Source organism: Carettochelys insculpta, chromosome 19 (genome assembly GCF_033958435.1).
Source record: "Carettochelys insculpta isolate YL-2023 chromosome 19, ASM3395843v1, whole genome shotgun sequence".
NCBI lineage: Eukaryota > Metazoa > Chordata > Testudines > Carettochelyidae > Carettochelys > Carettochelys insculpta.
This window is the reverse complement of record NC_134155.1, coordinates 14,800,777-14,814,545: the sequence shown is the minus strand read 5'-3', so window position 1 is coordinate 14,814,545 and position 13,769 is coordinate 14,800,777. Positions and strand designations below refer to the sequence as shown.

The window sequence follows — 13,769 nt, the reverse complement described above, 5'->3', positions numbered from 1 at the left end:
GCCATCACCTACAGTCCTCAGCTAAAACCTCTACAGCGCATCATCACGGATCTGCAACCCATCCTGGACAATGATCCCACACTTTCACAGGCCTTGGGAGGCAGACCTATCATTGCTCACAGACAACCTGCCAACCTAAAACAAATCCTAACAAGCAACTATACACCGCACCACACTCACTCTATCTCAGGGACCCATCCAGCTCTGCCCACATATACACACCAGCAACATCATTACAGGACCTAACCGGATCAGCCACACCATCGTGGGCTCATTCAGCTGCACATCTACCAATGTAATTTATGCCATCATGTGCCAGCAATGCCCCTCTGCCATATACATCGGACAAACTGGACAGTCCCTACGTAAAAGAATAAATGCACACAAATCAGACATCAGAAATGGCAATATACAAAAACCCATAGGAGAGCACTTCAATCTCCCAGGACACACAGTAGCAGATTTAAAAGTAGCTATCCTGCAGCAAAAAAATTTCAAGAACAGACTCCAAAGAGAAATTGCTGAGCTACAATTCATCTGCAAATTCAATACCCTCAGCTCAGGATTAAACAAAGACTGTGAATGGCTGGCTAAATACAAAAGCAGCTTCCTCTCTCTTGGAGTTCACACCTCCAGATCTACTGATGACAATACAACTCAGCCTGCCTGACTGCGCTAACCTCGTTATCCCCAGCCTTGCTCTGGCCTATTTATACCTGGCCTTGCAGATTTCCAGGACCAGCATCTGAAGAAGTGAGATAACTCACGAAAGCTCATGCTCTAAACTTTTCTGTTAGTCTATAAGGTGCCACAGGACCCTTCGTTGCTGCTACAGATCCAGACTAACATGGCTACCCCTCTGATACTTGTAAATTCACTGTGGCACTAGCAGCATTTGAGGACCTGGCCAATTTCATGCCGAAAACTCCATGGAAAAACAGCCTCTTTTTGTGAGTTCGACTATTCAGGCCATGAATTTATAAGCAAAAATAAAATAACTAGAGTTACAGAAGCGGGTCTTCATGGAGCTCTCTCCAGTACAAAACTCTGATTTTCTTGAAGCAGTTACAACTGCTGATTTGTTTCCAAATATTTCATCCGGCAGTGGTTAAGTTTTCTCATTACAGTATGTCATCTATTGGTGATCCTAATTTAATGAAAATCCAGCTTTCTGTGATATCATGGCTGTTGGATTCTGTTTTGTTTGTCTTATTTGAGACCCTCTGGTCCTCTGAAGGGGCCAATCACTCAGCCTGCCTCTGTGCATACATCTGCACAGTGAGCATTTGCATATAGCCGTGAGCCTCAGTACTTGGGACTCTTGGGGCTTAGGCCTATCTCCAGCTTAAGCCACAATGTCTTTACAGCCATATTTTGTCTGGCAGCCTGAGCCTGAGTCCAAGTCTGTTGACCCAGGCTCTGTGGCTTGCTGCCATGAGCTATGCAGACATCCCCTGCCAAGCTCCACAAGGGAGAATGAGGTAGCTCAGATCCATCTGGCAGTAGATCACTCACTGGGTAACTGTGAGGCAGTTAATAAGGCAGGAAAGCACATGAACATGAGAAAAGGTTAAGGACCTCACTTAGGCTATGTCTATCTTACAGGGATTTGTCGGCAGAAGGTCATGTGAGAAAATATCTTGTGACAAAACTTCTGTTGACAGACTGCATCCAATTGCAAGGTGGATTGAAAGAGCTACCTGCTGTTGACAAGAGAGCAGCCGGACTGCTCAGCCGCTCTATTGGGAAAATGGCAAACCGGAACTACGTTGGATAGGGTCATAGGTCAACAGTTCCTTCCAGGAGCCTCAGCTAGACATGACATTAGAGGAACACCCCCCTCCCCCGGCAACACACACATTTTCTGCCTCTGCTGTGGGCGTGCCTACCTCCTCAAGGGACAACACAGCTAAGGTAGGGCTTCGCAACTTTGTAGGCAACACAGCTGGTTCCAGGAGCCATGCTGCCAGAGCTGCCCCCAGTCTTGTGGTGGCCCCACACAGAGATGCTGCAGCAGCTGCTGAACTTCCTGACAGCTGTCCTTCTCTTCCCCATGGAGGGGTGTCAGAGATCGCCTGCGAGGACCTCACCCTCGCTGTAGGACATTTACATCTGCACTCACCGCCCTCTTTGCTTGCTTCAGGTGCCTGCTCACCCACCTGGATATGGGGTAGCACAACATCCACCAGGTTGTGGTGGCGTGTTGTGCCCTGCACAACATTGTGGAGGGAAAGGGGGATGTCTTCCTCCCAGGGTGGGGGACAGATGCTGGCAGTGAGGGGTGTGCTTGCCATCTGCCAGGCCCATGGGATGCAGATCTGCAAGGCCCTGAGGGAGAGATTCTCCCATGGTTCCCAGTAATTCTTCCTAGGGCACCCCCAGTGGTGGCCTCAGGTCCACAGCCCTACCCCATCCACAGCATGACTCTTTCCTTTGCCCCCTCACTCTTCCTGACCCCTGCACAATAATTAGGGACGTGGATATGGTGAACAATTAAGTGGTTTTTACTCAACAACAACAGAAAAAATACTTGTGCAAAACAAAAACAGTGCCATTCAAAACTATTTACAAATAAGACATGCATAACTATTTACAGTGGGGGGCGCTTGGGACAGGGGGCCTCAGAACTTGGGACAGAGGGTGGTGGGACCTCAGAACATGTGGAGGGTGAGGGGCCACAAACCTGAGGGGGAGAGGGACCCCAAGCATCCTTGGCCTTGGGATCCACTCATGCCATGGATTTGGGACACCTGTCACAGCTGGGCTGAGGCCAGGAGCAGGAGGAGGTATGGGCAGGGAGGGGCTGCAGTGAGGTCTGTGTGGGAAGATGGAGGAAGTATGGAAGACAAGGAGAGGAGACAGTGAGTCATTCATGCAATGCAGCCCCCGAGGCTATGTCCACCACCATGAGCACTGACCGAAACACCGTGGCCTAAGGGATGGGGATATCTCAGGAGCAGAGCCATGTGTGGCCTGTGTAGCAGGCCCTGCTGCCCAGGGGCTCTGCAATGCCTCCACGACCATGCTGACTACTGCATCCTCTGGCCTCCCACTTAATGGGCTACCAGTCAAGGGGGGTGTCCAGCCACAGAGGGGTCCCCTCATGGGTGGTGGGTGACCTGGGGCCTGCACAGCCTGCAGCTCACAGCGCAGTGCAAGGGAGGGCCACCCACCTCCAGGGCCTGGGGCTCGTCCAGCCTCCCGTGAGGCTGGCAGCAGGATGCCACCCATGCCATGTCTTCTGTGTCTGGGTGGTACGCACTCCCACTGCATGGGGTTCCACGTGCTGGGACTGCAGTGTAACAGCCTTCCCAGGCCAGCTGAGTGACATTCACAGCACACTCCAGCTGTGCCTGCCCTCCATGTCCTGGCATACGTAATGCGCAGGGTACTCACCAGAAGGACCCTCACCCAGCTCCGAAGATGCACAGGATGTGGCCTGCCTGACAGGGACCAGGTCCAGGATGAGGCTGCTGGCCTCGGAGTCCAGCAGTGGTTGAGGCTAGGCTGCTTTCTCCTCCTTTTTCTCCTCTTGTGGGGACTGTTGCTGCGGTGGGGGGGCCTCGAGCACCACAGCTATGCTGTGGTGTGGTACAGATATGCCCCCACAGGATGCCGTGTAGCTCCCAGTAATAGGGGCAGGTGGCAGGTCCTGCCCTGGAGTGTTTGGCAACAGCCCAGGCCCAGACATAGCCCTGTCTCAGCTCCTTTACCTTGGCCCAGACCTGCCCCATGCTGTAGGGTGGGGGTGGTTCCATTCAGCCAGTACGGTGGCCATCCTGGTGTAAATCAACACATTCCGCCACTTGGTCTTGGGGTCCTGCAAGGTCTCCTCCTCTCACCACAGGTCGAAAAGGGTTTGGACCTCAGCTCTGCTCCAGGAGGCATCCTGCCTCTTGGAGCCCTGGGGTGGCTCCCTGCCACAGGAGTACAGATACTGCCTAACTCTATTACCATAATATCTGAGCATCTTGCCACCTTTAATAATCTTAGATGCACAACACCAATGACAGAAAGTACTATTGTATCATTTTTAGGGCATAAACTAAAGCCCAGAGCAGCTAAGTGATTTGCCCAAGTTCACAGGGAAAGTCTGTGGCAGAGCAGGCACTTAAACCTGTGTCTCCCCAGTTCTAAGCTAGTGTCCTAACCTTTAGACTGATGATAGTCAGACTCAGGCTCTGGAGCTGCAAATGGTTCTTTACTGCGTCTCATGGCTCTTTGCAATGCTTACTATTACAGCACCATGTGATTTAATTATTAATCAATCAGGATGCTTTTACTATATTGTTAAGCTACTATGTAGTTGACAAAATAATATTTGGTTGGTCATTCAGTATGAGACTATATGGTGACATTACCGAGGGGTCAATACGAACCAATGGACAAGATGTGCCCCCTTATTCTCCAAGGTGGGGAACCTTTTACACTGTTTTGCCAAACACACTGGGTTAGCTAAAACAAAACATATTTACTGGCTACAGAAAAATTGTAAGTGATTACACATAAGGAAGTATATAAGTCAGAATTGGTTACAAAGAAGTAAAAGATGAAAGACAGCTAACATATAACAAGCTAAGTACACAGAAAGTAAAAGTTGCAAATTCCTGCAGTCTTACTAGCTGAACTTCTAACGCAATGCCCTGCTCTGCCACAGACTTCCTCTGCGATCTTGGGCTAGTCCCATCTTTTCGTATACACATTTAAATAAAGCTGAAACTGTCCCACTGTATGCATAGCCTTACAACTTGGACAAATGCAGCATAGGTAGTCAACATCCCAAAAGACATGTGTGACAGCATGAGAGGTCACCTTGGCATGCACAGTTGTAGTCTGGCTTGGAACTGCTCATGAGCCTTGCCCATCCAGGGCACAAACAAGTCCAGGCCAACTATGACCACAAAAGAGCAACTTCCCCAGAGCAACCCCCTTATCTATCACAAAGGGCTCATGCAGCAATGTAACAACTTTCTCTCAGCTTACGGGCTAAGGGACTTAGTCCTCATCCATCTTCCACCTGTCCTGATATCAGTATTTGATCTGGTTGCTTTTGCCCTAGTTCTTCTAATATCACCTGGGGTGGACTCTTCTTCTGATGCCAGGGTCCACAGAGGTCTCTCAAGAGGCCTCCCAAAAATATTAAGTCAGGTCCCCCAGGATGTCTGCCCACCAGGATATTATAAAGGACATGTTATAAGGGTCATGAAAGTAAGAGCCCAAAAAAGAAGTGTGACTATAACACCAAAACCTACACCAGTGAGAAACATCAAAGCCCTCATCACAGTAGTCTTATGCTGAACTTCCTGATATTTCACAACTTTCCTGTAATTAGTATTCTCCCTCTTAGTCTTTATATCATCCCTTAATCCCTTCTGTTAAAAGTTGAAGGACTTTTGTCCTTTATTGTGCCTTAACCTCAGACAACTGGGGAAAAACAGCACAATAGCATGAAGCAGACAACATTTCTTGCAGAAATGGTGTGGTATGCTGATAAGATACATGTCTCGTAAGCAACGGATTTTAAAAAACAGAGGTGGCAAAAGATGTTAGACAACATCTGCAACAATTGGACATTCTAAAGACAGTGATGATAAAGTCTCTGTTTTCTGCATTTCCTACTTCCCTGCTATGTCACTACCTTCTTTTTAAAAGTCTCTTCTATCATTTATTACATTTGTCTTTCTTTTGTCTCTTCCTTTGCTATGTATCTGTGGTATTATCACTTAGCTAAGCAGTGCATTCTGGTTTTGAACAGTTTGTATGAAATACATTACACTTGTCAATTTGTTTGACTGTGAGCAAAGCAAATCAAATTGTGGAATTCCATGAGGATGACCGTTAGCGACTCCCTTCATCAAGATGGTTTATATAGAGTGCTGGGAGAGCACACGCCATAGCGACACTTTTAGGCTGCGTCTACACTACAGTGATCCTTCGAAAGAAGTTCTTCTGGAAGAGATCTTCCAAAAAAACTTATTTTGAAAGATCGTGTACACGTGCAAAAAAGTGGATCAAAAGATCGATCTGCTCTTTCGATAGAGAGTGTCCCCACAGCCCCTGCTCTTTCGAAAGAACAGTCCAGGGATAGAAAAATCGGGTGCCATGAGGACTGCTCTTTCAAAAGAAGGGCCCATGGAGTGTCTACATATGCTTTTTTTTTTAAAAGAATCTTTTGGGAAAAGGTGCTCTTCCTCTTCTGGGAAAGGAAGAGGGCCATTTGAAAAAGGACCACATTCTTTCAATTTCAGATAAGAAAAGCCTATTTTGTGTGTAGACGCTCTGCGTGTTTGTTCAAAAAAGGCCTGGCTTTTCTGAAAAAACTTGCTAGTGTAGATGTATCCTTAGTTTAAAACACCGGTGCAACTGCACTTTAAACTACTAAACGCAAAGCCTTAGTTTTTTGGAACTGAATAGGAAGACTTGTAAGGATAAAGCTTGCAATTTGTTATCATACCAGAACACAAATCTATACAAATTATATTTGCTTCCCATGTTGGAAAAAAAGGTACAGATTCCATAAGTGAACTACTTCAATCCCTGTTCGCACTACTTTCCAATGATTTCTAAAAGCATGTCTTAGCTGTGTAAAAATACAGTGGACACTGACATATCATGCAAATGCTTTTGAGATTCTGAAACACTGTGCGCAGACTTTGATTTGTTTTCAAAGCTCCTTATGGAAAAGGACAATAATAATTTAAAATAGGCAAATTTTAAAAAGTGACCATTTCCTTAATCTCTGCACTAAAACCAGGATTAAATACAGTTAAGTCCAGACCAATATTTTATTATAAAATGCATTCTTATTCTCTTCATCTAATGTCAGGAGGCAGTTAAAGACATCTAAGTTCCTAGACTTACAAGCAAGTCTTTGGGACAGCAGTTCATCAGAAGTTGTTAGTGGGTTTTCATAAAGAGTCTTAAATTATGCTGATACTTGCTTTTGGGAAAATACATTAAGGCTGCAGTTACACGGAACCTAACTGCCAGCACCAGTATGCAAATTAGAGGTCTCAAAAATGCAAATGGTTGTGCATTTGCGCACTCGCTTGCTGGCAGAGATTGCTGCTGGCAGAAAAAAATCTCTGTAAATGTGGTTCTGCCAGCGACACACACTCTTGTTGGCAGCCTCTTATGCCTGATTTTTTCCACAGCTTTTTTTTTGGCCAGCAGCAGCCTCTGTTGGCAAGCAAATATGCAAATGAGCATCCCTTTGCATTTTCGAGACCCTCTATTTGCATACTGTTGCCAGCAGTTTGAGTCAGTATAACCGTAGCCTAAATGTTTGTGGACTGTCACTTGCCAGAGATGAATATTAACTCCTGTTTCCTGGATCTGGGCAGATCCCGTAACAAAAGGGCTGTACCTTCCTTACTTTGGTATTTCTTCCAGCATTAGGTAATAATTGACATCTCTTCCCGGTCTCTGCTCTCATTTAGCAAGTTGACAATGCTTTTGAAGTATTTCACAAATTCCATGCGAACATCCTCAGGATCTTCTTCCAGGCTGGAGTGTATTAGTTTCAGTTTGTTCAGTGGTGAAGCTTTGAAGTTACACACATAAAAATTAAAAATAAAGGTTACTACATTGATTTTAACACAACATTTACAGATTTTGTGACTTGACAATACTGTTCACACTACAGGAACCATTCAGAAATCTGGAGGCATTAAGATACTACTATCCAGGATAACATGTAACAAATTAAAAAGTGATGCATCATCATCACTAATACAATGAATTAAGTGAAAGGATATATTTTGCTATCACATATTTTGACACAACATTAAATCCAGCCAATAAATAGGAATTTTAATCAATTCATTTCAGATATTCTTCAATCACTTTGAAATTGAAAAGTATTTTTATATTTAAATCCTAAAAATGTTTGGAACAAATAGATCTACTTATTGGCTGTGTCTAGACTAGCTTCCAAGTTTATACTGTATAACTCTATTATATTTATTTAAATGTCATTTTCTGGAATATTTTTTCCTCTACATTTCTTCATATTAACTGTTTCTAGATGGTTTATTTGAAATTTATGTTGTAAAGTCATTTTAAAATTGGATCTTTTGATAAAAATTTGTCTCACAGACGCAGTCAGTTTCTTCCACCAAAAGGCCTGGGGACTGATTTTCTCCTCACTTACACTGGCGCACGTCACAGCACTGCCACTGATGTCAGTTACAAGAGTATAACACTAATATAAATTAAAAAAAGCATGAGCTAGCTTTTTTTCCATCTTCAGAAGTGACACAGTAGCTCACTCTCGCTTGGATTCGCAGATGAAAGAAATTATAGAAATGCAAAAAGTTATAAAGAGTCACCAGCATTAAAAGTTGAACTGAATTAAAAAGCTCTATGTTTAACTGTTTTATCTTCTTACCCAAGGACAGGTTTTCTGTGTCACCTGCACTGCCTGGCTTGTGGTGTGCAATTAGAAGACACTGGCTATCTAGTAACTGTTGTTGCTGCACAAAGCAGGAGTGCCACATTTCAATTTCCTTCTGGTGACTGGGTAAGTTTGGGTTGAAGACTATCACAACGCCATGGGAGTCTTTCATAAGAGCTGGCCAGCAAGTTTCAAACCTTGAAAAGAAAGTAAATAGAAGAAATTATTTTAAGTTTGGTAGATCCCAAAATGGCAATTGTTTTTACTTAACATTTATTTAAAACTCCACATAGATTATGTATTTTGTTTCTCTTCAAACACAGATGCTTCAGTGTTTTTGCCTATAAAAATTAAGACGCTTGCTGTCAATATATCAAATTTCAAATATATATATTATACAAACACCAATTGGCCTCCTAATTCAGTCAAGTCAGAAGCCAAGAGAGACCACTAAGTCAGCTAGTCTGGCCATCTCTACATCACATCATCCACCCCATCTAGCACTATGCACTAAATGCATTACAAACAATTCCATCATGCAATTGCACTCATAAACTTATCCAGGTTCTCTTAAAACTAATTAAGTGGTTTGCCCACAACTTATACTGGAAGTCTGTTCCAGAATTTCCACCCTGAATTTGTTGATATCCATTTGATCCTATGTCAACACTGTCCTTTATCTTAAATAGCTAAATTTGTTCAAGCGTACAACATAACATTTGGTGAAAGTTGTGGAAATTCTTCTCCTAAAGATCATATTTGTGGAGTGTTCCCTGTCCTACAAATTGATCAGCTTAAACAGTGTCTTACAGATTTCAACAGGCATAAGTCTGTGGCCACATGGATCATTTTAAGGAATTAGGGTCCCCCAGGCTGCATCTACACACTGAGCTAAAATCGATTTTATTAATGCTCGATTTTATCAATTCAATCTTGAGCATCCTCACCTTCCAACATGCTTCCCACAAAAATCAACTTATTGCTGCCACACACAAGTCACCAAAATCACCAGTTGCAACAGTGTATTGTGGGAACCTATCTCATGGTTCCCTGAGCCCCATAGCATTGTGGCTAGTTTCACTGGTACAGCATGAGAAAAAAATGCCCTGCAATTGGCTGTGGGTATCTGATGACATCTTCCCACATTTCATTTCTTACATTTCATTTCCCTCATTCCCCTGCTATGTTAACCAAACATCCCTTTTTCCAGGTGGGATCTCGCTTTCATGTATAAGAGATGTGTTTTTTATAATTGAGGGGAGGGGAAGGATAGTAAAGCCTTAGGAAAGGTTAGAAAAAAGATTTTGCGTTTACCAACTGACACGTTTTCAAAACAGGATGCAAAAGCACTGGATCTCTGGAGGCTTGGATCTGGATTTAGACCTCCTGGCAAAGAAGATCCTCAGATCAACAACTTTGCCTCAAAGGCCCAAGCGCCAGCCCGGGGCAGGACCCACCACCTGCCCCTATCACCAGCAGGCCCAGACTTGGATGTAGATTTAGCCCTCCTGGCAAAGAAGGCCCTCAGAACAAGAATTTGCAACTGAAATGTATGTGTAAGTACACATGGGTGCTACACTGCAAACACAATGCATCGTTGAATCAGTTATGGCTGCTTTGGTTGCTTGCTGACACTGCAGGGCAGGATGCATATTATCAGCAGGCCCAAGCTTGGATCTAGGTTTAGACTTCCTGGCAAAGGAGACCCTCAGAACAAGAATTTTCATCCTTGCAACCACTGCAAAACCTGGAAATGCACATGAAAGCAGTAGACACGAGCACAACACTGAAAATGCAATGTATCATAAAATCAGTTATGGCTCAGTTAGTCGCTGCAAGCCTTACTTGGAGAACTGTGGTAGTTGTAGAACTACTAGATTGCCTTCAAATGGCCTTTGGATAACGCCCATACAAAATTTGCCCTGAAAGGACAGCCACTATTGTGACAAAGTTTTTCCTTCTGTTGACCAAAAATTGTGTCTGCCAAGGGAAACTTCCACCCAATGGCTAAAAGACCCCCAACTATAGCCAGCCCTGAAAATCGTGACTGCCCAGGAAGATTTCCCCTAAGTGGATAAAAGACCCTGTGACTATAGCCAGCCCCCAAAAATCATGTCCGCCATGGGAGACTTCCCCAGGGCGGATAAAAGACTGCCACCTATAGCCAGCCCGAAAACCATAACTACCCAGGGAGCCTTACTCCTGGGTGACTAAAGGATCACCAACTATAGTCAGCCCCCTGGCCTTTGGATAAAGCCCATAAAAAATTTGCTCTGAGGGCAACCACTCTAGTGACAAAGTATTTTCTTCTGTTGATCAAAAATCATCTGACTTCCCCGGGCAGCTAAAAGACCTCAACATTAGCCAATCCTGAAAATAACGACCGCCCAGGGACAGTTCCTCTGGGCAGAAAAAAAGACACACACACCCCCGTCATGCAGCCAGCCCACAGTATCCCAGCTGATGAAGGAAGGGAGGGGATGTACAGCTCAGGACAAAATGTAAACGGCTAAAAAGAATTCTCATCCAAGCGCAACCCCTACCCACAGACTAACTGCCACGTGATGCAGGAGAGGGAAACCCAGCATGCACGGCGCTTCCAGGGGAGGGAAGGGAGGAGATGTGGGGGGCAGGACAACATGTAAATGGCTGAATAGAAGTTCCTCATTTTATCATAGAAGCACGACCCCCACCCACAGCCTAGCTGCCACATGGTGCAGTGGGAGGGGGGAAAGCACCAGTGGCTGGTGCCAGGCAGAGCAGAAAAAAAAAGACAGCTAGCAGAGGTAGACACAGAACCACAGACCCCCGCACAGCGGCACTAATAGCAAAGAAAGAAAGAAAGATTTTTTCAGCCTCTCATGACCCTACAGCCACAGGCTTCCAGGTGCTGAATTGAAACGGTCTTCCTGTTGCCTAATTCTTCCACATCTGAGAGCAGTGGAGATGGAAGAGGCCAGAGCAGAGAACTGTGGGGCACATATGGGACATGCCTGGAGACTAATGAATTTGATTTAAAGACATGGCACTTCCTCACTACCCTTCATTTGGAAATTTAAATGCAAACTGAACACTACACCCATCAGGTTATTATGATATCAATACTGTCAATTTTAGTGCACCATAAAATCGAGCTAATGGAATTTACAGTGAAGACAGGCACTTGGTAAAATCGGGCTAAATGACTTAAAATTGATATTATCTCATAATGTAGATATAGTCCTAGTCATCCAGGCCCCATTCCCATGTTCTTTGTCCACCTAGAACTCCTGCTGAGTTCTTAAAGGTCACTGTCAACTTGATCTGCTAACAGGTTAGAAAGTGAGATAGAAGTAGTTTCATGTGTTACACCTGCCCTTGAATCTGCCTGACAATTTGTAGTTTTACAACCAAGTTTTCCTTTTTTCAAAGTGTCTTCTATTTTCTACTGTTGTGCAAACCTAATCAGTCATGTTTGCTACACAACAATAGGGATAAAAGACTTACTAAAATAATTTTAGCACACAAGTCCCATTAATGATTGGAGCTTAATTGTACTTGGCTCTTCAAAAAGACACAAAAACTTACTCCTACAAAGAACTTATTTTAAAAGAGTTGTCAAATATACAAAAGAAAGCAAATTGAAAAATAGCAAAATATTTTTCCTCTAACGTTTCAGATACTCAGTGTTGAGTAAAAAAGACTTAAGAGAAAATGGTGATTTTTAGGTTGATGCTCTTATATACATTAATATATAAGAAGTGGCCTTGTTTCATTTTGCTATGATACAATATTCTGTGTGTAATGGCATGCAGCTGTGACAGGAATGGAACTGTCATACCTAGTCAGAAATATAGTCCATTTTCACACCCAGTAACTTGTCTAACAGTAACCAATAGCTGATGCATAGGAGGAAGGTAAAAGAAACCTTATAAAGGAGTAACCTACCCAAAAGGGAAGACTCTTCCTCATTTTAGGCAGGTAGTACTTTATTTATGCCTGAAAACATGAGAATTTATATTCCACGGAAACAGAACACGTTAAAATAATTTATTTGCAGTGTTGTAGTTGTGCTCATCCCAAGGTAGTAGGGAGACAAGGCGGGTAAAGAAGAATTCAGACTAACCTTGAAAGTTCATCTCTCCCATAGAAGTTGGTTAAATAAATATTACCTCACCCACCTTATTAAAATAACATGAGGTGTCAAGAACCGTGAAACCCACTTACTTTTGATCACCGCCACAATCCCAGAGCTCAAATCGACAGCTTGCCCCTTTACTGTTACCATTCATATTTGGCTTCTCAAATTCAAGGATCCTAAATACAGAAATGGATTTAGTGGATGACAAGACTCTATATAAGGCCATACTGGACACTCTATGGGGGAAGCCACTTGCAAGGGTCTCCTTTCAGTATGCAGAACTTCACTCACCTCACTCCTTGGGTTGGGACATAGCTGCTAATGCCTTCTGTGCTTTCCGACAGAAAATTTACCAAGACGGATTTTCCAGACTGCCAGAAATGGGAGCAAAAGACATGTGTGTTAAAACAACGATAGCCACAGAGCATGCAGGAGGGTTCAGGGGGAGGGGAAGGAAGGGCCCTGATCGCTGCAGTTTGGAGTATGACTCTTGCTGTTTGGACGAGGGGCTACGTCTATGTCCACAAGGGTGGGGATTTTTGTGGGACTGGGGCCGTAACCGCGGGGGCTGCTCATTTTGACGGCGAAGGGGAGACACACAGAAGACTTCTCCGAAGTTTGGACAGTCGAATGAGATACCTACAAGGCTTGGGAGCGTGCATGGGTGTGTGTGAGCTACCGTGGCTAATTACACGAGGCGAGGCCGGGGGGCGGGCAGCGAGGGCGCTGCGGGACAGGCACGAGGCGTGGGGACTGAGGGCCCGACACACACACAGGGGTCCACGGGGCTTGCTCGGCTGCGCGCACTGGAGACCGAGGAGGCTCCCCGGGGCCTCGCCCTCACCTCACTGGGGCCCACGAACAAGATCTTGGCCTTCAACATCCCGCTCGCGGCCCCAAGCGAGCGCCTGCGGCCTGCCCCCAGCGGCCCCCTAGCAACGCGGCGTCGTTGTCAAGAACGCAGGGAAGCCGCCCTGCGATTGGACCGTATCGTGGCCGGGATGGGAGGGGGTTGTTGTCACGTGGTGCAGGGAGTCTCCTGCTCCACGTGACCCCCTTGCCTAGGGTGTGCTAGCGCTCTCTGTCCCGAGCGCCTGCCAGTGCCTGCGCGCCAGCTGCTATCGCTGGCGGTGTCCCGGAGTCGCTCTTCCTAGGAACAGACTCTGCCTCAGGGCTCTGGGTTGCAAAAGTTCTTCCCTTTCTGTAGCCCTGCCCTGCGCGCGGATAGTGTCGCTCTTAGGTGGGAATCGGACG

At 45.2% G+C, this 13,769-nt stretch overlaps 1 protein-coding gene across 3 annotated transcripts in view; it reads right to left on the bottom strand.

Moving 5' to 3' along the window:
• IFT22 (intraflagellar transport 22) overlaps window positions 1–13,486 on the bottom strand; it is a 29,687-nt gene extending 16,201 nt beyond the window's left edge. Inside the window, exons 1-5 of one of the 3 annotated variants that reach the window (XM_075013664.1) lie at window positions 13,360–13,486; window positions 12,807–12,886; window positions 12,602–12,691; window positions 8,390–8,592; window positions 7,367–7,543 (exon numbers count right to left, since the gene is read on the bottom strand). In XM_075013664.1, the coding sequence (XP_074869765.1) occupies window positions 7,395–7,543; window positions 8,390–8,592; window positions 12,602–12,691; window positions 12,807–12,886; window positions 13,360–13,398 (561 nt within the window). In that variant the 5' untranslated portion in view covers window positions 13,399–13,486 and the 3' untranslated portion in view covers window positions 7,367–7,394. Of the gene's footprint in view, window positions 1–6,491; window positions 7,544–8,389; window positions 8,593–12,601; window positions 12,692–12,806; window positions 12,887–13,359 lie in introns of those variants that run through there. The other 2 variants (XM_075013665.1, XM_075013663.1) reach the window with 2 other exon arrangements.
• Window positions 13,487–13,769: the final 283 nt, after the last annotated feature.